The sequence below is a fragment of the Oncorhynchus tshawytscha genome, linkage group LG33 (assembly GCF_018296145.1).
Source record: "Oncorhynchus tshawytscha isolate Ot180627B linkage group LG33, Otsh_v2.0, whole genome shotgun sequence".
Taxonomy (NCBI): Eukaryota; Metazoa; Chordata; class Actinopteri; order Salmoniformes; family Salmonidae; genus Oncorhynchus; species Oncorhynchus tshawytscha.
The window spans coordinates 49,446,398-49,473,193 of record NC_056461.1 but is presented as its reverse complement, the minus strand read 5'-3'; the positions used below and the strand labels follow the sequence as shown (position 1 = coordinate 49,473,193).

The 26,796-nt window shown below is 44.7% G+C and overlaps 1 protein-coding gene and 1 long non-coding RNA gene across 3 annotated transcripts; both read right to left on the bottom strand.

The window, feature by feature from the left end:
* Nucleotides 1–212: 212 nt before the first annotated feature.
* On the bottom strand, nucleotides 213–19,687 carry tpte (transmembrane phosphatase with tensin homology). Of its 2 annotated transcripts, XM_042311131.1 has the most exons (16): nucleotides 19,656–19,687; nucleotides 19,085–19,255; nucleotides 16,917–17,036; nucleotides 15,012–15,111; nucleotides 14,617–14,680; nucleotides 14,234–14,298; nucleotides 13,889–13,949; nucleotides 13,705–13,786; nucleotides 8,208–8,296; nucleotides 5,511–5,572; nucleotides 5,313–5,393; nucleotides 4,813–4,918; nucleotides 2,559–2,656; nucleotides 2,376–2,471; nucleotides 2,065–2,135; nucleotides 213–1,410 (listed from the first exon to the last, which is right to left on the bottom strand). In XM_042311131.1, exons 1-16 carry the CDS (start codon nucleotides 19,685–19,687, stop codon nucleotides 1,308–1,310), a joined length of 1,401 nt encoding a protein of 466 aa, XP_042167065.1. In that variant the 3' UTR covers nucleotides 213–1,307. The 2 variants fall into 2 exon arrangements, with proteins under 2 accessions (XP_042167065.1, XP_042167064.1); XM_042311130.1 differs by lacking the exon at nucleotides 19,656–19,687 and having other exon boundaries at nucleotides 19,085–19,427.
* Nucleotides 19,688–20,610: 923 nt separating this feature from the next.
* On the bottom strand, nucleotides 20,611–23,786 carry LOC121841632. The gene is made up of 3 exons (XR_006080661.1): nucleotides 23,453–23,786; nucleotides 21,996–22,075; nucleotides 20,611–20,771 (listed from the first exon to the last, which is right to left on the bottom strand). It is a non-coding gene; the product is annotated as an uncharacterized LOC121841632 (long non-coding RNA).
* Between the last annotated feature and the right edge of the window lie 3,010 nt (nucleotides 23,787–26,796).

Sequence of the window (26,796 nt, the reverse complement as noted above, 5' to 3'; positions counted from 1 at the left end):
TGGTTAGAACCAGATTGACATTTCCCATTGAGCTGACCTACGCTGCGTTTATCGTGAATGTGGTCTCTGTGAACACCTTTAGAAACGTGCGTAGCCGACAATGTGAAATCAGATTGAATCTGGCCCTTAAAAATCCCGTGTCATTTACAGTATGTACCAGTATAATTTGAGTAAAATCTGAAGAAAAAAAAAAAAAACATGACACGTGGAAATATGTTTGTTTATTTATTTTAAGCTGGAACGCTGATATTTTAGTGAAACAGAACCCCAGTCTTCCTCACCTACAGCCCATTCACTATCCAGAGGGCTCTACTGCAATGCAGGACCAACAAGTTAGCCAGCTAAATAAACAAGAAATATCTATTGATTTTCTGATTCATTAAGAAGGTTAAACTCAGAAATGTGTTTTTGGTTGTTAAGTCAATTAGACCATGCCTATTTCAAGTTTATCCTTATATATATATATATATTTTATTTTTTTTCAGAATATTTAAAGTTTAGTTTGCTAATTTATAGATCTGGCTCTTTAGTATACCCCTTTGTATTGACAGGATAATATTAGCATAGAATATTCAAAGTTACATTTATAAGCCTGGTTTCAGATTATCCTAGACCTGGACAACAACAACAACAAACAGCGGTTTAGTCCAGGACTATACTTAATCTATGTCCGGGAAACTGGCCCATAAATCTTCCACGGTTCTCCACAACAATCATCTGTAAGGTTGTAGTATTGAACATCCCAATCATCCCTTTTTGTTTGTTAACATAAATGTAGAAAAACAATATATAATACACACAAAACAAATCCACAGATTTGACCACAGAGGACTAATGATAAACTTAAGGTCTAATGGCTCAGTGCAAAACAGACACCAGGGACTCTGTCCCAATAATAATCACCTTTCTCCTAAATAAAAGGTGTACACACCTTCGCTGCTTCCCCAAGTTGGATTGGTGGGTGTTTCTACCATATTTCTTATCAAATGATTAAGTGAACAAGTGCACACACTAGGAGAAAGGATAGAGGATTGGGACACAGCCAGTCATTTCTGGTAGTGGAGTGTCTTTGGCTTTGTTCAGGAGGTGTAGGCCCTTTGGTCTGACAGGACTATCATGGGTCAGAGGTCAGAGAAGGCATGAATCTCAAAATGGTACCCTAATCTCTATACAGCACTTTAGTTATATACAGGCCCCATGGGGGCTCTGGTCTGACCGTGCACTATACAGAGTGCTGTTTGGCACACAGACAGGTTTGTTATCAGGGGTAAGGGCTCAGAGTTGGACAGGGGTTAAAAGGTCAGAGGTCATGGTTCAGAGAAAGACAGGGTGACTCCAAAGGCCTCCTTGTAGAGATCCCAGGTCTTGGCTTTGTGGGGGTTGTCCAATTCTTCTCTAGACAGAACCAGTCTGGGAGGGGGGGAGAATAGAGGAGAGAGAACAAAGCATAAACCACAGGGTTTTAAAGACATGTCGCTGGCGTATTAGCAGCCATACCTGTTGTTCTCTATGGAGGAGGAGGTATTGAACCAGAGGAGGAGGAGGTATTGAACCAGAGGAGGAGGAGGTATTGAACCAGAGGAGGAGGAGGTATTGAACCAGAGGAGGAGGAGGTATTGAACCAGAGGAGGAGGAGGTATTGAACCAGAGGAGGAGGAGGTATTGAACCAGAGGAGGAAGAGGTATTGAACCAGAGGAGGAGGAGGTATTGAACCAGAGGAGGAGGTATTGAACCAGAGGAGGAGGAGGTATTGAACCAAAGGAGGAGGAGGTATTGAACCAGAGGAGGAGGAGGTATTGAACCAGAGGAGGAGGAGGTATTGAACCAGAGGAGGAGGTATTGAACCAGAGGAGGAGGTATTGAACCAGAGGAGGAGGTATTGAACCAGAGGAGGAGGAGGAGGTATTGAACCAGAGGAGGTATTGAACCAGAGGAGGTATTGAACCAGAGGAGGAGGAGGTATTGAACCAGAGGAGGTATTGAACCATAGAGGAGGAGGAGAAGGAGGTATTGAACCATAGAGGAGGAGGTATTGAACCAGAGGAGGAGGTATTGAACCATACCTGTTGTTCTCTATAAAGGAGGTGTTGAACCAGAAATAGAAAGGACAGTCTTCATATCCTTTAGGGAGACCCTGGAGAGGAAGATACAGGAAGCGTTATTAGAAGATAATATACACACCAGAGGGCTATGAGAGTGAATCTCTGTGTTACATTTGAAATATGTTCCTTAACACCAGCTTCAAATGGCTTTTAAAATGTTCTCCTTAAATAATGGCTTCCATTAGTTCTGTGACGTTTAAAGTCTTCCCCCAAATACAAGCTCCAGTTAGTTGTGTCACGTCTAAATTCTTCCCCCATCCACAGGTACTCACAGCAGAGGACTCAAACATGACCTTAACGTCACCGTTGACAACAGGCCCCTCCTGCAGGCTGATCACCACCGAGTTGGTACCAGCATCAGGAAACACCTGGGACAGATCAATACATCATTTAATACATGTGGAAAACACCTGGGACAGATCAATATATCAATCAATCAAGTGTGTGCGCCTCACCGTGCAGTTCTCTTGTTTGGCACAGACACACAGGAACACCAGCTTCTTCCTGACAATGATCTTCACCTTCAAGTCACTACCATTCCCTTTACCCACACCTAGAACACAGGGGGGGGGGGGTTCTCACTCAACAAGCTGTCCTTCTAATAGGGTAAATAATAGCTTGTGAAAATAGCACAAGTCCTGCCACCAAACGTTATTACAGTGGCCTTTAAAAAAAGTCAGTGAAATTATAACTATTTGGAAAATGGCATAAAGACAACATGGCTGTCAATGGCAGCCTGAAGTGTGGTCTCATCGACCTGCTGTTTGCATTGCAATAAAGTTGTTTATCAATTACACCATTGCCAGAATGCGAAGGACAATAATCAGGTTAAGATGCTGCAACATCAATCAACGGTCACACTAGTGCAGAATCAAATGTATTTATATAGCCCTTCGTACATCAGCTGATATCTCAAAGTGCTGTACAGAAACCCAGCCTAAAACCCCAAACAGCAAGCAATGCAGGTGTAGAAGCACGGTGGCTAGGAAAAACTCCCTAGAAAGGCCAAAACCTAGGAAGAAACCTAGAGAGGAACCAGGCTATGTGGGGTGGCCAGTCCTCTTCTGGCTGTGCCGGGTGGAGATTATAACAGAACATGGCCAAGATGTTCAAATGTTCATAAATGACCAGCATGGTCCAATAATAATAATCACAGTGGTTGTAGATGGTGCAACAGGTCAGCACCTCAGGAGTAAATGTCAGTTGGCTTTTCATAGCCGATCATTAAGAGTATCTCTACCGCTCCTGCTGGCTCTAGAGAGTTGAAAACAGCAGGTCTGGGACAGGTAGCACGTCCGGTGAACAGGTCAGGATTCCATAGCCGCAGGCAGAACAGTTGAAACTGGAGCAGCAGCACGGCCATGTGGACTGGGGACAGCAAGGAGTCATCATGCCATATTGTGTTGTCTACAATGTTGTTGATCCATCCTTGGGAGAAAACTATCACAGCTATTAAACTCTAACTGGTTTAAAGTCACCATTGGCCTCATGGTGAAATCCCTGAGTGGTTTCCTTCCTCTCCAGCAACTGAGTTAGGAAGGATGCCTGTATCTTTGTAGTGACTGGGTGTATTGATACACCATCCAAAGTGTAATGAATAACTACACCATGCTCAAAGGGGTATTCAATATCTGCTTAAAAAAAAATATATATATATATTTTTTTTTTACCCATCTACCAATGGTCCCATGTTACTCAGTTGGTAGAGGCCCTTGTAACATCCGGGTTGTGGATTCAATTCCCATGGGGGAACAGTATGAAAGTGTAAGTGGCTCTGAATAAGAGTCTGTTAAATGACTCACTACTGTAGTGACTCTGGATAAGAGAGTCTGTTAAATGACTCACTGCTGTAGTGACTCTGGATAAGAGAGTCTGTTAAATGACTCACTACTGTAGGGTCTGGATCAGAGAGTCTTCTAAATGACTCACTGCTGTAGTGGTGCTGGATAAGAGAGTCTTCTAAATGACTCACTACTGTAGTGGTGCTGGATCAGAGAGTCTGTTAAATGACTCACTGCTGTAGTGACTCTGGATAAAAGAGTCTGTTAAATGACTCACTACTGTAAGAGTAAAAGACACAAATGTAAATGCAATAGGTTTCCTTCTTTGTGAGACATTGGAAAACATCCCTGGTCTTTGTGGTTGAATCTGTGCTTGAAAGTCACTGCTCGACTGAGGGACCTTACAGATAATTGTCTGTGTGGAACAGAAATTAGGTAAATCAACACCCTTTAAAATATTTTCTCTGTGACTCTAGTGTCACTGTAGATAACCTCCCAAGAAATGCCACCAATGCTTCAAAAAGACCCTATGGGACATGCAAAATATTATTTCCCTCCTTTAGAAATGTATACTAGCAAGTGGATAGCAGCGCCATCTGCTGACCATTAAGGGAATGGCGTTCTCAGCTGGTGGGACAAAATGTATGTTAATATGCATTGCCCAATCAAAACAGTGTATTCTCTCTTTTCAGAGGACAACAATGGGCTTATGTGTTATCCTCAATTATGTTTCATGTGCCGTATGTAATGTCTCTGGGTGGAGCCGTTTTTAATCACATAATCAAACCTACTATGGAGTGGACGTTATTATAGTGGACAGATATTCAATCAAACCTGCTATGGAGTGGACGTTATTATAATGGACAGATATTCAATCAAACCTGCTATGGAGTGGACGTTATTATAGTGGACAGATATTCAATCAAACCTGCTATGGAGTGGATGCGGATGCTCTTGATCTTCAGGCTCTGTTCTGGAGGAAGTTGTCGGTTGAACTTAGTCTTCATCACTTCATAGTAACCCACGTACCTGCTCTGTAACACACACACACACACACACACACACACATCATCACTTCATAGTAACCCACGTACCTGCTCTGTAACACAAACAGAGACACAGGCCGGGGGCCACCGCTCTACAGGCCGGGCTAGCAGGTAAGATGCCACAGTAGACCGGCACCATGTAACTGCCTTATCAAATATGGCATGGCACAGGTTTTGGACCCAAATGTTACCTGTGGTCTTGTTGAGAAACACTGCACCACCTTTATGTCTCTATGGCTGTGTTTTACACAGTCAGCCCAATTCTGATCTTGTTCTCATTAGTCATCTTTTATTTTCCTCACAAAGATCAGAATTGGGCTGTCTGTGTAAACGCAGCCCACTGTACCAGAGACTAAGCGCGAGTTCAGTCACATCCGTGTACCTGAGACGGGGTCTCCACTCCCTGGAACTTGGAGCTGCGGCTCTTGTCTGTTCTCCTCTCCCCAAAGTAGTCCAAGCTGTCCTATAGATCATTATATAAAACATGTTATCCCCGGAGCTCTGGGGGTGGTGTTTGTGTTAAACAGTTTAAGCACTGTGTCATGCTGAAATACCTGAACCATTTCAGGTATTGCCCTACCTGAGCGCTCTCAAACTGGTCACTGTCAATGAGCCAGGTACACACCAGAGTCCCTGTACGCCCTGTAGGAACACACACACACACACACACACACACACACACACACACACACATAAAAAAGGGGCCATTTTTGGACTTATTGAAAAGTAAAACATTGGTTCTTGAAGAATATTACTTATAAATGCCTCATGAGCTTAACTGTCGTACCTCATCAGAACCAAAAATATAAGCTTGTTTCACTCCAATGTTGGTAAACAAATGTAAACAATAGGGCTGACCCCTGTAGGGCTGACCCCTGTAGGGCTGACCCCTGTAGAGCTGACCCCTGTAGGGCTGACCCCTGTAGGGCTGACCCCTGTAGAGCTGACCCCTGTTTTTGAACCCCTGAAGCGTTAATAGGGCTGACCCCTATAAGAGCTGACCCATGTAGAGCTGACCCCTGTGGGACTTGCTTCTATTCAGCCCCATGTGAGGGCTGACCCCTTAGGGCTGACCCTGTAGGGCTAATCCCCTGTGATGGGGCTGACCCCTGTGCAGGGCTGACCCCTGTATGGGCTGACCCCTGTACGGGGGCATTCTCCCTGAAACAGGGGCTGACCCATGTGCCACAAAGGGCTGACCCATGTAGAGCTGACCCCTGTAGGGCTGACCCATGTAGAGCTGACCCATGTAGAGCTGACCCATGTAGAGCTGACCCATGTAGAGCTGACCCCTGTAGGGCTGACCCATGTAGAGCTGACCCATGTAGAGCTGACCCATGTAGAGCTGACCCCTGTAGAGCTGACCCCTGTAGAGCTGACCCCAATTAGTAGACTGGTCAATTTTTTAGACTGTTGGTCGACCAACGGTCAATTTTTTAGACTGTTGGTCGACCAAGATTTTTTGAACTCGTACGGGGACACCTACGAAGCGTTAATATGGAGTTGGTTCCCCCTTTGCTGCTATAACAGCCTCCACTCTTCTGGGAAGGCTTTCCACTAGATGTTGGAACATTGCTGCTATAACAGCCTCCACTCTTCTGGGAAGGCTTTCCACTAGATGTTGGAACATTGCTGCTATAACAGCCTCCACTCTTCTAGGAAGGCTTTCCACTAGATGTTGGAACATTGCTGCTATAACAGCCTCCACTCTTCTAGGAAGGCTTTCCACTAGATGTTGGAACATTGCTGCTGGGACTTGCTTCTATTCAGCCACAAGAGCATTAGTGAGGTCGGGCTCTGATGTTGGGCGATTAGGCCTGACTCGCAGTCGTCATTACAATTAATCCCAAAGGTGTTTGATGGGGTTGAGGTCAGGGCTCTGTGCAGGCCAGTCAAGTTCTTCCACACTGATCTCAACAAACCATTTCTGTATGGACCTCGCTTTGTGCACGGGGGCATTCTCATGCTGAAACAGGAAAGGACCTTCCCCAAACTGTTGCCACAAAGTTGGACGCACAGAATCATCTAGAATGTCATTGTGTGCTGTAGCTTTAAGATTTCCCTTCACCTCAACTAAGGAGCCCGAACCATGAAAAACATCCCCAGACCATTATACCCCCACCAAACTTTACAGTGGACACTATGCAGTCGGGCAGGTAGCGTTCTCCTGGCTTCCACCAAACCCCGAATAGTCCGTTGAGTTGCCAGACAGTGAAGCGTGATTCATTCATCAAGTAATGTTTTCTTCACCTCAAAACGGCAAACAAAGTCTGTTTTTCCATCCATTGAGAATTACCATAGTTACTCAGTGTACATGAACAATCTTTCCAGCTCGCTCCCTTTCAATAACCACTCAGCGTGAAAGGGAACAATGTCATCACCACAGCTTCATACTGTCATCACCACAGCTACATACTGTCATCCCCACAGCTTCATACTGTCATCCCCACAGATTCATACTGTCATCCCACAGATTCATAGCATACATACTGTCATCACAGCCATAGCTACATTCATACTGTCATCACCACAGCTACATACTGTCATCCCCACAGCACAGATTCATACTGTCATCCCCACAGATTCATACTGTCATCCCCACAGATTCATACTGTCATCCCCACAGCTACATACTGTCATCCCCACAGCTACATACTGTCATCACCACAGATTCATACTGTCATCACCACAGCTTCATACTGTCATCCCCACAGATTCATACTGTCATCCCCACAGCTACATACTGTCATCCCCACAGGTACATACTGTCATCCCCACAGATTCATACTGTCATCCCCACAGATTCATACTGTCATCCCCACAGCTACATACTGTCATCCCCACAGGTACATACTGTCATCCCCACAGATTCATACTGTCATCCCCACAGATTCATACTGTCATCCCCACAGCTACATAGTGTCATCACCACAGCTACATACTGTCATCCCCACAGCTACATACTGTCATCACCACAGATTCATACTGTCATCACCACAGATTCATACTGTCATCACCACAGATTCATACTGTCATCACCACAGATTCATACTGTCATCACCACAGATTCATACTCCCATCATGTCATCACCATAGCTACATACTGCTATCACCACAGCCACATCCTATCATCACAGGTACACACCGTTATCATAGCTACATTGTTTGTAAAAAACCTAAGCCAACCCAGTCTGTTTTTCTCCATGAGTTGCTCAACATTATTATAGCTGGCTGGCTGCTACTACAGGATATTACCAGTAGATGGTGTAGTAGTTACCTTTTCCTCCTTTACAGTGTATGGCAATGATGTTTTTGGGATCAGCTGCCATCCACTCTCTCACACCTGCAGTGTACTTCAGCATGTCCCTGAGATGAACACACACAAAACTATTTGATAGAAAATAACAAGTAGAATAACTCTGAAGGAAGGGTCCTCCCTCCTGCTCTGAAGGAAGGGTCCTCCCTCCTGCTCTGAAGGAAGGGTCCTCCCTCCTGCTCTGAAGGAAGGGTCCTCCCTCCTGCTCTGAAGGAAGGGTCCTCCCTCCTGCTCTGAAGGAAGGGTCCTCCCTCCTGCTCTGAAGGAAGGGTCCTCCCTCCTGCTCTGAAGGAAGGGTCCTCCCTCCTGCTCTGAAGGAAGGGTCCTCCCTCCTGCTCTGAAGGAAGGGTCCTCCCTCCTGCTCTGAAGGAAGGGTCCTCCCTCCTGCTCTGAAGGAAGGGTCCTCCCTCCTGCTCTGAAGGAAGGGTCCTCCCTCCTGCTCTGAAGGAAGGGTCCTCCCTCCTGCTCTGAAGGAAGGGTCCTCCCTCCTGCTCTGAAGGAAGGGTCCTCCCTCCTGCTCTGAAGGAAGGGTCCTCCCTCCTGCTCTGAAGGAAGGGTCCTCCCTCCTGCTCTGAAGGAAGGGTCCTCCCTCCTGCTCTGAAGGAAGGGTCCTCCCTCCTGCTCTGAAGGAAGGGTCCTCCTCCTGACCAAAGTTCCAAAGGCCTAATCCTAGTATGAAGGAAGTCCTCCTCCTGCTCTGAAGGAAGGGGTCCTCCCTCCTGTCCTCCTCCTGCTCTGAAAAGGGTCCTTTTTGTACTGAAGGAATGTTCCCTCCTGACAAAACAGATATTTGTTTTGTCTGAAGGAATCCTGCTCTAAGGAAGAGCATCCATATGCTCTGAAGGAAGGGTGATCCATTTATGAAATAGTTTCTTCCAGTTATTGATAAAAATAATTAAATTAATATGGACCTATTAAGAAACTGTTAGAACTGTTAAGGCCCCGTGGATTGATGAGGAACTGAGAAGCTGTATGGTTGAGAGAGGGACGAGGCTAAAGATCTGTTAAGGCCCCGTAGATTGATGAGGAACAGAGAAGCTGTATGGTTGAGAGAGGGACGAGGCTAAAGATCTGTTAAGGCCCCGTAGATTGATGAGGAACTGAGAAGCTGTATGGTTGAGAGAGGGACGAGGCTAAAGATCTGTTAAGGCCCCGTAGATTGATGAGGAACAGAGAAGCTGTATGGTTGAGAGAGGGACGAGGCTAAAGGGATCTGTTAAGGCCCCGTAGATTGATGAGGAACTGAGAAGCTGTATGGTTGAGAGAGGGTCCTCCCTCGAGGCTGAAAAGATCTGTTAAGGCCCCGTAGATTGATGAGGAACAGAGAAGCTGTATGGTTGAGAGAGGGACGAGGCTAAAGATCTGTTAAGGCCCCGTAGATTGATGAGGAACTGAGAAGCTGTATGGTTGAGAGAGGGACGAGGCTAAAGATCTGTTAAGGCCCCGTAGATTGATGAGGAACTGAGAAGCTGTATGGTTGAGAGAGATGGGTGAAAAGGAGTGACTAATGAGTCTGGCTGGACATCTGACTGGCTGACTTACTGCAAACTGAGAAATGATGACTAAACTCAACAAAAATAAGAAGAAATGATGAAGCCAAGATCAGTAATAAAGAATAAAATGGGAACAAAAATGACTTTAAATTAAATTATGGGCAGAAAGAAAAATTAAACTTCATCTTTTATCGAATCCGATGGCTTATTCATCAAAAATATTTGATGTTGCCAATTATTTTAATGGGGACTTCATTGGCAAAGTGGGCAAACTTAGGAAGGAAATGCCAACAACGAACAGAGAGACGTCATATTCATGCATAAAAATAAAAAAAATTAAAAGAAAAGCAGTGCAAGTTTGAATTTTGTAAATGACTTGGTGACCGACGCCTTGGATTGGAACACTAAATGACTTGGTGACCGACGCCTTGGAACACTAAATGACTTGGTGACCGACGCCTTGGATTGGAACACTAAATGACTTGGTGACCGAAGCGCCTTGGAACACTAAATGACTTGGTGACCGACGCCTTGGAACACTAAATGACTTGGTGACCGACGCCTTGGAACACTAAATGACTTGGTGACCGACGCCTCTGGAACACTAAATGACTTGAGTGACCGAAGCCTTGGTTGGAACACTAAATGACTTGGTGACCGACGCCTTGGAACACTAAATGACTTGGTGACCGACGCCTTGGAACACTAAATGACTTGGTGACCGAACGCCTTGGAACACTAAATGACTTGGTGACCGACGCCTTGGAACACTAAATGACTTGGTGACCGACGCCTTGGAACACTAAATGACTTGGTGACCGACGCCTTGGAACACTAAATGACTTGGTGACCGACGTAATAAAGAATAAAATTGGAACACTAAATGACTTGGTGACCGAACGCCTTGGAACACTAAATGACTTGGTGACCGACGCCTTGGAACACTAAATGACTTGGTGACCAATTATTTTAATTGGAACACTAAATGACTTGGTGACCGACGCCATATTTGGAACACTAAATGACTTGGTGACCGACAAGTTGGAACACTAAATGACTTGGTGACCGACGCCTTGGAACACTAAATGACTTGGTGACCGACGCCTTGGATTGGAACACTAAATGACTTGGTGACCGACGCCTTGGAACACTAAATGACTTGGTGACCGACGCCTTGGATTGGAACACTAAATGACTTGGTGACCGACGCCTTGGAACACTAAATGACTTGGTGACCGACGCCTTGGAACACTAAATGACTTGGTGACCGACGCCTTGGAACACTAAATGACTTGGTGACCGACGCCTTGGAACACTAAATGACTTGGTGACCGACGCCTTGGAACACTAAATGACTTGGTGACCGACGCCTTGGATTGGAACACTAAATGACTTGGTGACCGACGCCTTGGATTGGAACACTAAATGACTTGGTGACCGACGCCTTGGATTGGAACACTAAATGACTTGGAACACTAAATGACTTGGTGACCGACGCCTTGGATTGGAACACTAAATGACTTGGTGACCGACGCCTTGGAACACTAAATGACTTGGTGACCGACGCCTTGGAACACTAAATGACTTGGTGACCGACGCCTTGGAACACTAAATGACTTGGTGACCGACGCCTTGGAACACTAAATGACTTGGTGACCGACGCCTTGGAACACTAAATGACTTGGTGACCGACGCCGGATTGGAACACTAAATGACTTGGTGACCGACGCCTTGGATTGGAACACTAAATGACTTGGTGACCGACGCCTTGATTGGAACACTAAATGACTTGGTGACCGACGCCTTGGATTGGAACACTAAATGACTTGGTGACCGACGCCTGGATTGGAACACTAAATGACTTGGTGACCGACGCCTTGGATTGGAACACTAAATGACTTGGTGACCGACGCCTGGATTGGAACACTAAATGACTTGGTGACCGACGCCTTGGAACACTAAATGACTTGGTGACCGACGCCTTGGATTGGAACACTAAATGACTTGGTGACCGACGCCTTGGAACACTAAATGACTTGGTGACCGACTTGGATTGGAACACTAAATGACTTGGTGACCGACGCCTTGGAACACTAAATGACTTGGTGACCGACGCTTGGATTGGAACACTAAATGACTTGGTGACCGACGCTTGGATTGGAACACTAAATGACTTGGTGACCGACGCCTTGATTGGAACACTAAATGACTTGGTGACCGACGCCTTGGATTGGAACACTAAATGACTTGGTGACCGACGCCTTGGATTGGAACACTAAATGACTTGGTGACCGACGCCTTGGATTGGAACACTAAATGACTTGGTGACCGACGCCTTGGATTGGAACACTAAATGACTTGGTGACCGACGCCTTGGAACACTAAATGACTTGGTGACCGATTGGAACACTAAATGACTTGGTGACCGACGCCTTGGATTGGAACACTAAATGACTTGGTGACCGACGCCTTGGATTGGAACACTAAATGACTTGGTGACCGACGCCTTGGATTGGAACACTAAATGACTTGGTGACCGACGCCTTGGATTGGAACACTAAATGACTTGGTGACCGACGCCTTGGAACACTAAATGACTTGGTGACCGACGCCTTGGATTGGAACACTAAATGACTTGGTGACCGACGCTTGGATTGGAACACTAAATGACTTGGTGACCGACGCCTTGGATTGGAACACTAAATGACTTGGTGACCGACGCCTTGGATTGGAACACTAAATGACTTGGTGACCGACGCCTTGGAACACTAAATGACTTGGTGACCGACGCCTTGGATTGGAACACTAAATGACTTGGTGACCGACGCCTTGGATTGGAACACTAAATGACTTGGTGACCGACGCCTTGGATTGGAACACTAAATGACTTGGTGACCGACGCCTTGGATTGGAACACTAAATGACTTGGTGACCGACGCCTTGGATTGGAACACTAAATGACTTGGTGACCGACGCCTTGGATTGGAACACTAAATGACTTGGTGACCGACGCCTTGGATTGGAACACTAAATGACTTGGTGACCGACGCTTGGATTGGAACACTAAATGACTTGGTGACCGACGCCTGGATTGGAACACTAAATGACTTGGTGACCGACGCCTGGATTGGAACACTAAATGACTTGGTGACCGACGCCTTGGATTGGAACACTAAATGACTTGGTGACCGACGCCTTGGATTGGAACACTAAATGACTTGGTGACCGACGCCTTGGATTGGAACACTAAATGACTTGGTGACCGACACCTTGGATTGGAACACTAAATGACTTGGTGACCGACTTGGTGCCTTGGATTGGAACACTAAATGACTTGGTGACCGACACCTTGGATTGGAAACACTAAATGACTTGGTGACCGACGCCTTGGATTGGAAAACTAAATGACTGATGCCTTGGATTGGAAACTAAATGACTGACGCCTTGGATTGGAACACTAAATGACTTGGTGACCGACGCCTTGGATTGGAACACTAAATGACTTGGTGACCGACGCCTTGGATTGGAAAACTAAATGACTGATGCCTTGGATTGGAACACTAAATGACTTGGTGAGCGACGCCTTGGATTGGAAAACGTTCATGTAAAAAAACATGAATTCAGATTAGCCTCTCAGAAGAAAGAATGGTTGTAAAGAGAGGAGATGTCTGTCTGTTTCCTCCGACAACCAAACGGGTTTTACAGGTTCTTCAATCAGAGAGGAAGTGGGCTCTCTGTCATGAGCGGTGGTCTCTGCTTCATGACAAACACACGGTGCGATAGAGGACACATACAGGAACTTGCAAGATTCTGCTCCCCCGACCTAGGAATACATCGTCATCAAAAACGTCACCTTTTCTTAACCTTCTGAGAGAGTTCCTGTCCGACACAAATGTCACGACTACCACAGCCCGGTAGGGTGTACTCCACACACACACACACACAGTAGGGTGTACAGTACTCACTCTAGAGAAGGCACGTTGTGGTCGTCGATAAACACCCTCTCTACTCTGTAGTGGAAGAACTTGGGGTCGTAACCTTTCTCACCTAAAGAACAAACAGCAACAACGTGTCGGAGATGGTTTCCCAACCCTCTCCTCACACGGACCATATACTCTGTAGTAGACTGGAAGTAATGTGTGTACTTACTGCAGAGGTTGTATACTCTGTAGTGGTCTTCATGTTTGGTATCTAGGAACCTAGCCACCTCCTAACAGGAGCAGAGAGAAGAGATATTATAGAATTAGATTATTCTCTAAAAACAACCAACTGATATCTGACCCTTTATCCTCTCTGGCCACCTTTAGGTGTGTGTTTGTGTGTGTGTAGGTGTTTGTGTGTGTGTGTAGGAACCTAGCAGGGAGAGAGGAGATATTACTGACCTTTAGGAGTCAATTTCCCTATTGACAATATCAGAACCTCCACTATAGTGTGTTACCCTGATGGGGTTTCTGTACAGGGCTTACCCTGATGGGGTTTCTGTACAGGGCTTACCCTGATGGGGTTTCTGTACAGGGCTTGTTTCCCAGAGGAGGGGAACGACATGGCAATGACACGATCTGGAGAGAGAAGAAGAGGGATGAGAGAAGAGGGATGAGAGAAGAGGAGAGAAGAAGATGAGAAGAGGAGAGGGATGAGAGAAGAAGGATGAGAGGAGAGAAGAGGGATGAGAGAAGAAGTGGGATGAGAGAAGAAGAGGAGAGGGATGAGAGGAGGAGCTGGTAAGTGCCACTCATATGCAGTATACTATAAACATTCATGATATGTTCCTAACATTAGTCTTTCATTTAAAACAGCTCATCTGTGACGTAGGTCAGGGGTGTGTGTGTGTGATATAACCTGTGACGTAGGTCAGGGGTGTGTGTGTGTGATATAACCTGTGACGTAGGTCAGATCCAGGTCAAAGCCGTCTTTCTGGTAGCGACGCTTGTTCTCAGACACCTGACAGGAGACAGGTCAGAGGTCAGAGGTTATATGAGGGTCGGAGCAGGAGTCCATATGCAGTACTCAGTTTGTACATATCCCCTCTCTGATCAGTACTCAGTTTGTATATATTTTTAAGCATTGATGCTTCAACGGCAAGGGGATTGAAACCCTGGGGATGAAAGTGGAAGGATGTGATCCGACCAGGTACAGCCTATAGCCGTTGAGCAAGGCACTGAACCCGACCAGGTACAGCCTATAGCCGTTGAGCAAGGCACTGAACCCCGAAAACTGTTTTTATAAAAATGACCTAAAAAAAAAACTTGCGTTGCCATGGAGATGAACTCACCATCCTCCTGGTGACCTTCTCCAGTTCTTTCTTCTGAGAGGCTAATCTGAAGACCCTGACCAGGATTATAATCCTCAGAAAACGCAGGAACGTCACCACCCTGAAAAGAGTAACAAAGACATATACTGTCTATATATACACATATCAATATATATAGTATCAGTCAAAATTTTGGACACCTACTAATTCAAGGTTTCTCTTTATTTTTACTATTTTCTACATTGTAGAATAATAGTGAAGACATCCAAACACTAAAATAACATATGGAATCATGTTGTACACAAAAAAAGTGAAACAAATCTTAATATATTTTAGATTCTTCAAAGTAGCCACCATTTGCCTTGATTGACAGCTTTGCGCACTCTTTGCATTCCCTCAACCAGCTTCACCTGGAATGCTTTTCCAACAGTCTTGAATTAGTTCCCACATATGCTGAGCCCTTGTTGGCTGCTTTTCTTTCACCCCGAAGTCTGACTCATCCCAAACCATCTCAATTGGGTTGTGATTGTGGAGGCCATGTCATCTGATGCAGTACTCCATAACTCTCCTTCTTGGTCAAATAGCCCTTACACAGCCTGGAGGTGTGTTGGGTCATTGTCCTGTTGATAAACAAATGACAGTCCCACTAAGCACTAACCAGATGGGATGGCGTATCGCTGCAGAATGCTGTGGTAGCCATGCTGGTTAAGTGTGCCTTGAATTCTAAATAAATCACAGAGTGTCATCAGCAAAGCACCCCGACACCATCACACCTCTTCCATGCTTCACGGTGGGAACCACACATGCGGAGATCATCCGTTCACCCACACTTCGTCTCACAAAGACACGCCGGTTGGAACCAAAAATCTCAAATTTGGACTCATCAGACCAAAGGACAGATTTCCACCAGTCTCATGTCCATTGCTTATGTTTCTTGGCCCAAGCAAGTCTCTTCTTCTTATTGGTGTCCTTTAGTAGTGGTTTCTCTGCAGCAATCCAACCATGAAGGCCTGATTCACGCAGTCTGAACAGTTGATGTTGAGATGTGTCTGTTACTTGAACTCTGAAGCATTTATTTGGGCTGCAATCTGCGGTGCAGTTAACTCTAATGAACTTATCCTCTGCAGCAGAGGAAACTCTGGGTCTTCCTTTCCTGTGACGGTCCTCATGAGAGACAGTTAACTCTAATGAACTTATCCTCTGCAGCAGAGGTAACTCTGGGTCTTCCTGTCCTGTGACGGTCCTCATGAGAGACAGTTTCATCATAGCGTTTGATGGTTTTTGCGACTACACTTGAAGAAACTCAAAGTTCTTGAAATGTTTCTGATCGACTGACCTTCATGTCTTAAAGTAACGATGGCCTGTCATTTCTCTTCGCTTATTTGAGCTGTTCTTGACATATGGACTTTTACCAAATAGGGCTCTCTTCTGTATACCACCCTTACCTTGTCACAACACAACTGATTGGCTCAAATGCATTGAGGAAAGAAATTCCACAAATTAACTTAAGGCACACCTGTTAATTGAAATGCATTCCGGTTGACTACCTCATGTAGCTGGTTGAGAGAATGCCAAGCGTGAGCAAAGCTGTCATCAAGGCATAGAGTGGCTACTTGGAAGAATCTCAAATATATTTTGATTTGTTTAACACTTTTTTGGTTACTACATGATTCCATGTGTTATTTCATAGTTTTGATGTCTTCACTATTATTCTACAATGTAGAAAATAGTAAAAATAAAGAAAAACCCTTGAATGAGTAGATGTGTCCAAACTTTCGACTGGTACTGTATCAAATCAATCATGGCAGAGGATGGTGGGACGGGACTGAAGAGGATGAAAGGGTCAAGGGTCAAACGGAGAAACAGTCCTGTGTGTGAACCTGGGGTGAGTCTGGGCTCTGTAGTTACACCCACCCCTGTACGTACCTGGGTATGAGGCTGGCCCCTGTCAGGTCAGAGAAGGTGTAGATCATAGTGACAACCAGGGTGATGACAACGATACAGGCATCTATGATATTCAGTCTGGAACTGAAGTACACCTTGAACCTGAAACACACAGGTCAGAGACACACACACACACACACACACACCACACATAGAGAGTCAGTCATACGCAGACAGATAGTTCGACCAGTGCTTGGGAGGCGTAAGGGGTTGGCTTTTACTCTTGAAAGTTGAAAACAGTAGAATGCACAAGGTGCAATATCTATATTAGATAGTGCATCATCAGTATTCCTCTTGTCAGTCATTACAGACCTTAGAGAGCCATTTATAACTTGTCAGTAATGTCCAGATCAACTTTTGGCCACGACTGTACACCGCTGATTCAAGGAGTTTAACTTAGTTTTATGATGATTCAGTGTGTTCCAAGAAGGCCTTTACTGCCCAGTAAAGGGCAGACCACTTCCTGGAACCATTTCCTGCACATTACTTCCTGTTTAAACAGCTAATCCTAGACAGCAGAGGTTCACAGCTCTCTCTCACTCAGGGGGGTCTCCGTCCTGCGCTCTCTCTGTCCTACTTTCACTTCATGTACAGTCGTGGCCAAACGTTTTGAGAATGACAAATATTAATTTTCGTCTGCTGCCTCAGTTTGTATGATGGCAATTTGCATATACTCCAGAATGATCAGATGAATTGCAAAGTCCCTCTTTGCCATGCAAATGAACTTAACCCCCAAAAAACATTTCCACCGCATTTCAGCCCTGCCACAAAAGGAGCAGCTGACATCATGTCAGTGATTCTCTCTTTAACACAGGTGTGAGTGTTGACGAGGACAAGGCTGGAGATCACTCTGTCATGCTGATTGAGTTTGAATAACAAACTGGAAGCTTCAAAAAGGAGGGTGGAATCATTGTTCTTCCTCTGTCAACCATGGTTACCTGCAAGGAAACACGTGCAGTCATCATTGTTTTGCACAAAAAGGGCTTCACAGGCAAGGATATTGCTACCAGTAAGATTGCACCTAAATCAACCATTTATCGGATCATCAAGAACTTCAAGGAGAGCGGTTCAATTGTTGTGAAGAAAGCTTCAGGGCGCCCAAGAAAGTCCAGCAAGCGCCAGGACCGTCTCCTAAAGTTGATTCAGCTGCGGGATCGGGGCACCACCAGTACAGAGCTTGCTCAGGAATGGCAGCAGGTAGGTGTGAGTGCATCTGCACGCACAGTGACGTGAAGACTTTGAGGATGGCCTGGTGTCAAGAAGGGCAGCAAAGAAGCCACTTCTCTCCAGGAAAAACATCAGGGACAGACTGATATTCTGCAGAAGGTACAGGGATTGGACTGCTGAGGACTGGGGTAAAGTCATTTTCTTTGATCAATCCCCTTTCCGATTGTTTGGGGCATCTGGTAAAAAGCTTGTCAGGAGAAGACAAGGTGAGCGCTACCATCAGTCCTGTGTCATGCCAACAGTAAAGCATCCTGAGACCATTCATGTGTGGGGTTGCTTCTCAGCCAAGGGAGTGGGCTCACTCACAATTTTGCCTAAGAACACAGCACTGAATAAAGAATGGAACCAACACATCCTCCGAGAGCAACTTCTCCCAACCATCCAGGAACAGTTTGGTGATGAACAATGCCTTTTCCAGCATGATGGAGCACCTTGCCATAAGGCAAAAGTGATAACTAAGTGGCTTGGGGAACAAAACATCAATATTTTGGGTTCATGGCCAGGAAACTCCCCAGACCTTAATCCCACTGAGAACTTGTGGTCAATCCTCAAGAGGCGGGTGGACAAACAAAAACACACAAATTCTGACAAACTCCAAGCATTGATTATGCAAGAATTGGCTGCCATCAGTCAGGATGTGGCCCAGAAGTTAATTGACAGCATGCCAGGGCGGATTGCAGAGGTCTTGAAAAAGCGGGGTCAACACTGCAAATATTGACTCTTTGCATCAACTTCATGCAATTGTCAATAAAAGCCTTTGACACGTATGAAATGCTTGTAATTATACTTCAGTATTCCATAGTAACATCTGACAAAAATATCTAAAGACACTGAAGCAGCAGACTTTGTGGAAATAAATGCTTGCGTCATTCTCAAAACCTTTGGCCACGACTGAGAACACACACACACACACTCTCGCTTACCCCTCTACATAGACCCGTAGCAGTACGTCGGTGAGGAAGAACAGAGAGATGATGAGAGAGACCGTCTCTAGAACGTCCCCCACATCTCTGCTCCGCGTCATCAGAGACAGGTCTACTATCACCAGCACTATATCCACTATGATCAGTACCACACCAAACATACTGGAATACAGAGACACAGAGAGAGAATAATTATCATACCCATCATCATCCCCACCACCGTCGTCATCATCATCATCCCCACCGTCGTCGTCATCCCCACCACCGTCACCACCGTCATCATCATCATCATCATCATCACCGCCGCCCACCACCGTCATCCCCACCGCCGTCACCACCGTCATCATCATCATCCCCACCGCCGTCACCACCGTCATCATCCCACCACCACCCGCCGCCGTCCCCACCGCATCATCATCCTCATCATCATCCCCACCGCCGCCACCATCCCCGCCACCCCGCCATCATCATCCCCGCCACCGCCATCCCCGCCACCACAGTCATCATCATCCCATCACCATCCCCATCATCCCCACCACCACCACCACCATCATCCCATCATCCTACCGTCGAAGGACATGACAAAAGGCGTAATCTCTTCATCCATAATCCCGAGGAAGAAAGAAAAATGAATGACCACATCAGAAACAACATGTCTATCATTTGGAGGTGTGCTGTCGTTCATCCCCTCTGGTGGGTCATCCCCACCGTCATTTCAGCCATGACAACATCTCCCCGCCACCCCCGCCCTGCCACTGGTGGGTCATTCCATGCCATTTCAGCCATGACAACATCTCCACCATTACCAGGTGTGTGTCATCACCATCCCCACTGGTGGGTCACCGTGTCATTTCAGCCATGACACCATCCACATTTGGAGGTGTGTGTGTCATCCCCACCATTCCACCATTTCCACCATGACATCATCCTACATTTGGAATCCGTTGAGATTGGACATGACTTACTGGTGGGTCATTCCATCTTCATCCATGACAAAGTCTCTATACACGAGGAAGAAAGAAAAATGAATGATGACACTTTCATTTCAGAAACAACATCTCTATACATTTGGAGGTGTGTGTCGTTGAGATTGGAGCCGCGGTACTTACTGGTGGGTCATTCCATGTCATTTCAACCATGACAACATCTCACATTGTTTCTGTCGTTAGAATGAGCTGCTGCAAAATACTTTTCTTGAAATTGAATTGGACTTTAATCTGACTTAATCTCTCACGGGTACTGATTGCACCCAAATTGGCCATTTCAATTCATAAAATCATCAATAAATAACATCCGATTTGGACCATATTTCTTCCTAACAATGAGTAAGACATGAAGTAGCCAATAAAAACGGTTAAAAGTAATTATAATCCAAATGAGATGTTAGGTACTATATTTATTGAAGATTATATATGAATCATATACATTAAGAAAAAAAAGGCCAATTTGGGTTCAATTAATTTGTTTTATTTCTCAGAGATCAAATTATATTTCAACAAAATAATGTTTCTGGAATTCTAATCCGTTTCTAACTACAGAAATAATTTGCTCTTCGTTGTGCACTGTGTGTGTGTGTGTGTGTGTGTGTGTGTGTGTGTACACTTACTGATACATGGTATCAGGTTCAGCACTCTCATCCTTCCCATCGTCTATCTCCACCTTAGCCTCCTCCAGCTTCTCTACACTACTGAGAAAGAGAGAGAGAGAGAGAGAGAGAGAGAGAGAGAGAGAAAGAGAGAGAGAAAGAAAGAGAGAGAGAGAAAGAAAGAGAGAGAAAGAGAGAGAAAGAGAAAAGGAAAGATGGGGAAAGAGAGATCAACATCAATTAAAGCTGTTTCCATGTACAGTATGTTTAGACACTTAACATGCTACTGCACTGTTGGAGCTAGAAACACAAGTATTTAGTTAGATACTACTGCACTGTTGGAGCTAGAAACACAAGCATTTAGTTAGATACTACTGCACTGTTGGAGCTAGAAACACAAGCATTTAGTTAGATACTACTGCACTGTTGGAGCTAGAAACACAAGCATTTAGTTAGATACTACTGTACTGTTGGAGCTAGGAACACAAGCATTTAGTTAGATACTACTGCACTGTTGGAGCTAGGAACACAAGCATTTCACAACACCCGCAATAACATCTGCTAAATATGTGTATGTGACCAATAAAATGTGATATGAAGTAGAGGTTACGGAGTAATTCATCTTGTCCTCTTTGTTGATCCTCTGTCAACATGCGGTGGGAGACGAGCTAAAGGACAAATAGCTGATGACCAGTTGTTTCAAACCAGGAAAAAGCTTCTGACATCAGCAGAAAGTCAGAGTGATTTACAACACTGCCACACCTCTACAGTAGTCTTGACTGACCATTCTTAGCGTTTGTCCCAAATGGCACCCTATCCCCTATATAGTGCACTACTTTAGACCAGAGCCCTATGGAACCCTATTCCCTATATAGTGCACTACTTTAGACAAGAGCCCTATGGTACCCTATATAGTGCACTACTTTAGACCAGAGGCCTATGGTACCCTATTCCCTATATAGTGCACTACTTTAGACCAGAGCCCTATGGTACCCTATACCCTATATAGTGCACTACTATAGACCAGAGCCCTATGGTACCCTATATAGTGCACTACTTTAGTCCAGGGCTCTTAGTAAATTTGGGACTCAGTCCTTCACTGCTCAGCATGTCATTGTAAAATAATGTCTCCTAACAGTAGCAACTTCTGTAGATTACTCATTAAAAGACAGTAAAGGTTGACAGTCTGTGTGTGTGTGTGTGTGTGTGTGTGTGTGTGTGTGTGTGTGTGTGTGTGTGTGTGTGTTTGTTAAGGTTGACCGTCTGTGTGTGTTTGTGTGTGTGTGTTAAGGTTGACCGTGTGTGTGTGTCTGTGTGTTAACTTACCCATTAACTTCCTTGGAATCTGACCCTGGATTGAAATGAACAGATGACATGATGGTTGTCTTATTTTCTCTTTCCTGATCCTGTTATAGAGAAAATATATCAAAACAGGCAGGGGCGGACTGGGACCAGAATTCAGCCTTGGCATTTCTAACACACAGGCCCACTTTTTTTTCTTGAGGCCTCCATTATTACCTAAGTAATGATAATTTGTAGCAAAAAAAAAAAAAACTAGTTAGACAGGTCCACTGGGCTAAAAATGGACCAGCCCATCAGTCATTTGCCCGAAATGTCAGAAGACCAGTCCGCCCCTGAAACACAGAGATTTAAAGTTTTCCCAGATGGCTTTTGGTGACATGTTTCTGTCAAACACTTGAGTAACAAATGGCACTCTATTCCCTACATAGGACACTACTTTCGAAAAGTGTCCATAGAGCTCTGGTCAAACGTAGTGCACTATATAGGGAATAGTGTGCCATTTGGCCCATTTCTAAATGGCCAGTGTGTCTGCTGGTTACAATGTTTGGACAAGAGACTAGCCAAGAGCCCAGGCTTTCCACATGTAACGTGGGTTTACGGGTGTCTTAACATGCGTTTCCCGAAACACCGCGGTGAGTGAACTGTCGCTAAGTGCGCCGTTGAGGCATGTGTCGATACTGATAGGATGGAAAAAAGGTAAGGCTGCTCACGGATCAGTTTTGCTTTAACATTACAATTATTTCACAATACTGACGACGAATCAACTTATATAAAGATATTGGATGCAACGGTTGATATACGGCTTAATGCTTACCCTAAAATGTACTAAGTCTAGTCACATCATCGCGCACATGTTGACTGTGGCCTATAACTAACAAAATACAACTCAATTGAATTAACATGAAACTGACTTCAATAGTATTGAATTATATAGTATAGGCTATTTATCTTGTAATGCCGTCATCTCGGGTTTCATTTGAAGCATATTTTTTGTTTTATCGTTGCTTGTTTGTAACAATTGTAAAGACATGGTAACTATTTGTAGTCAACTTCACAACTAAGTTATCAGCGGTCACAGAAAGACAGATAAACATATTGATTCTGTTGAGCCTAGATCTTCCGTGTATAATTTGACGCGGTATATGAACAAAAAAAAAACGCATCTGCCGACGCACCGTTCTACGTGCGGTCTGAAGCAGTCGGTAAAATAACGAGCGGTGTCCAGTACAACTTTAGTACAGACTGTTTTAGGGAAACAGCTCGGGAGATTTAAACGACAGACTTATTACGATGCTTCTGGGGAAACCATCCACTGTAGTTGACACCCACACACGGTCCGGCAGAAAGCACTCAGAATCTCTGACCGAAACAAACACACGTTCCAAAAACATAGTCTACACTTGTTGCTGTATTTTTGGAAGAATGGATGAAAGATAAACCACAAAAATGATCTGGAAAGTTGTGGCTACAATGTTACAAACCTAACGACTCTCTTTCAGCAGCGTAGAAGAGTGCCGAGGTGCTGCTCTCTCCCCTTCGCCTCGTTTTCCGTTCGTTTTATTTTCTTTATCCAAACGAATCACTGTTAGTGAACCGGGTCGCCTGCATCGGTACGTGTGATATTCAACTCCGATTAGGAAGTATACGAACCTAGTCTTGTGACTGTTCGAGAAGAAGGTTCAAAGGTTCACCGAGGTATTTTTTTTCCTTCCATCCTCCTATTCCTCCTCCACTCTCTGCAAACGTAGCGGTTTTCAACTTCCTGACAGGCAGATCGCTCAAGAGTGACTTCGAAATTTAACGTCTAACCGTATTCTGAGGACGTCGAGAAATGCCTTCAAAAACCAGACACTAGGGCAACAATGGGCGCTATTATCGTTAAGAAGGCTTGCGTTTCGCAATGGGGAGGCGGATGGGTGTAATGCCATTACTCTGGATCAGAAGGTCACGTGTTCAATCCCAGTGCTGGACACAAATGTATGTTTTAACCCAATCCCAAACCCTTACCTTAACCATTCGGACTGAATGCCTAAACTTAACGTTTTTACAGTTTTTGCCGATTGCTGACACACTGAACGTGAATACTGAGACAAAAGCATCAAAACCTTAACTTTTGTAATCATGCCTTTAAACAAAGGCACCAAAAGTACAAACTCATTTTCTGCTTTGCACTTTGGTTGCATTTCTGCAAAACACTACACACTGTTTCTTACATTGGACACTTCATTCAAGAATGAAATCTCTTTGCAATCATTGGGAAACCGCTTCTATTCAAAATGCAAAACATACCTGAAATTGGCAACACACACACACACCCACACCCACACATGAAAACACTTATACAGTAATTGAACACCAATTAGTCTGAGCCTTACCACCACAAATAGACCTCAGGTATGGTCACCTCTTTTGTGAGAACTTTGCAAACATGGAGGCAGTGAGAGGAAGAGGTATAGGGAGAGGAAGGACCAGGCAATAGACAGAGACATATTTCCGACAACATTAGGGCCACTTTGGTGGACCGTGTCATAAATCATGTCCTGACGATGAGGGAGGGGGAGAGTCCAGCCCAACCTGAGTCGCTACACGGTAGCATCCAGAATACAGACATTTAGACTTTCTACACTAGACTGTACCTATATGGAATTGTTGCATATCACAGTACAATACAATGGAGTCCTACAATATTAGGTTTATGCTCCTCAGTGAACCAAAACAAATAGATGTAGTACTGTGAAGTACATGTAATACAGTTGATGTTGCTGTGTACAGTATGACAGTACAGTATGTAACAAAAAACTAACCAATGACATCCTATTCTTGCATTTTCTACAGAACTGCCAGACGACCTCCTGAGGGTGGAAGGCAATGTCTGTTCACCGTGATCAGGAACTGGCCGTTTGTGTTGGCAAACAACATCATCCGCCCACATCAACCAAGAGAGTAAATCATTGCAGATCACACAACTTTGCATAATAATCAACCCGTGTCAGTACATCGACACTCTGCCGCCATCTTGGGTCAACACCATCCGCCCACATCAACTACGGGAGCAAATCATCGCAGATCACACAACGTTCCATAATAAACAACCAGTACGTTGACACTCTGCCGCCATCTTGGGTCAACACCATCTTACGACGAAGCAGCTGTCCAGGGTTTCATTTAGTCAAAGTGAAGGTCTTTGACTATGTACAAGTGTCACTGTACTACACTGTAATGGCAGTGCGTTGTGTCCTATTTGCTCTGCATTCAGACAAAATACAGTATGTGACCTAGGCAGGTGCCCCCATTCTGAGAGAGAGGGGGGGGGGGTGTTGTCTGTGGGGGCACCTGCCTTGCCTGCAAGCAATGGAAGAGGCATGCACCCTATTCCCTATATAGTGGGGTCAGTCCAGGGTTGCATACACAAGGCAACCGTCGCCTAGCCAGGGATGACATGGCTTGTGATGTGGCCAAACCCTAACAGAAGGCGGGATCCATAAACCATCCACCCCCTACAATATTTAGGTTTTTAGGTGCATTGTACTTTTGTTTATGTGATTTTACAGTAACTTATTGTATTGATCACTGTAGAAAAACAAACAATTTAAACCTGCAATGGCAAATAACTTAATTCTGAAGCCCTTCTATTTTTGTTTATTAATTGTACCTTTATTTAACTAGGCAAGTCAGTTAAGAGTAAATTCTTATTTACAATGACGGCCTAGGAACAGAGGGTTAACTGCCTTGTTCAGGGGCAGAATGACATTTTTACCTTGTCAGCTTGGGGATTCGATCTTGCAATCTTCCGGTTACTGGCCCAATGCTTTTACCACTAGGCTACCTGCCGCCCCGGCGTAAGTAGATGTACAGGAGCAATCTTTCACGACACAATTAAAAAGGTATACAATATACTGAAGACGTCAGTATTTTGATAAAGTACGTCCGTGTGTTGCTGCTTTGAAAGAGTAATTCAAATGGTCCAAGAAATGATTTTGAAAAATAATTGTTAAGTTTTGATTGCAGAGTTTCATTTTGACAGAAGTAAGATGTTTATCCCCGAGTGTTGTCTCATTTGGCTTGTGTGTTACGTTGATACACAACGAGCCACATTCCACAACAAGAGTGTAAGCAATCGCAAAAAAACCTGTAACCCTAACTCTTAACTTCAAAATTTGACGTTTGGAGAAACGTGGACTAAAAATCGAATTCTGCAGCACTTTTGAGTTAACAGTGTTCAGTCTGCAATGTTCCTCTCTCCTGCTTTAAAGTCGTGAAAAGTAGTCCACTGGGCCTTTTAATAGTCCTGTATTAGCAGAAATGTATTCCAGTGGCCATGCCCCTCACTGCACTGTCTGCTGGTCAGTCCAAATCAATGGCCTTGTTTTATTCTACTTCATGTACAAACTTATATTCACTTTAATACAATGAATTTCCCAAAAACCTTGTGCGCCAATTCTTTCACAAAAGTTTCCTGTTGCAAAGGGTAAGGCTTCTGAGAATCAAAGGGAATTAATTGCACCAACTCTAAATGGGGAATTTTTGTTGATTTTAAGTTAATCACAAAATGTACCTGATGACAGGTAAAAGGAACACTATTTCAGATGTAGGAACCCGATGAGGTACAATGTTGCAGATAACTGGTTTTTATCCAGCGAGGGGGAGGGGGGTAGGCAAAGATTTGTGCATCAAAACACCAACACGGGTTCCAAATGCCACCCTATTCCCTATATAGTGCACTACTTTAGACCAGAGCCCTATTCCCTATATAGTGCACTACTTTAGACCAGAGCCCTATAGAACCCTATTCCCTATATAGTGCACTACTTTAGACCAGGGAAAC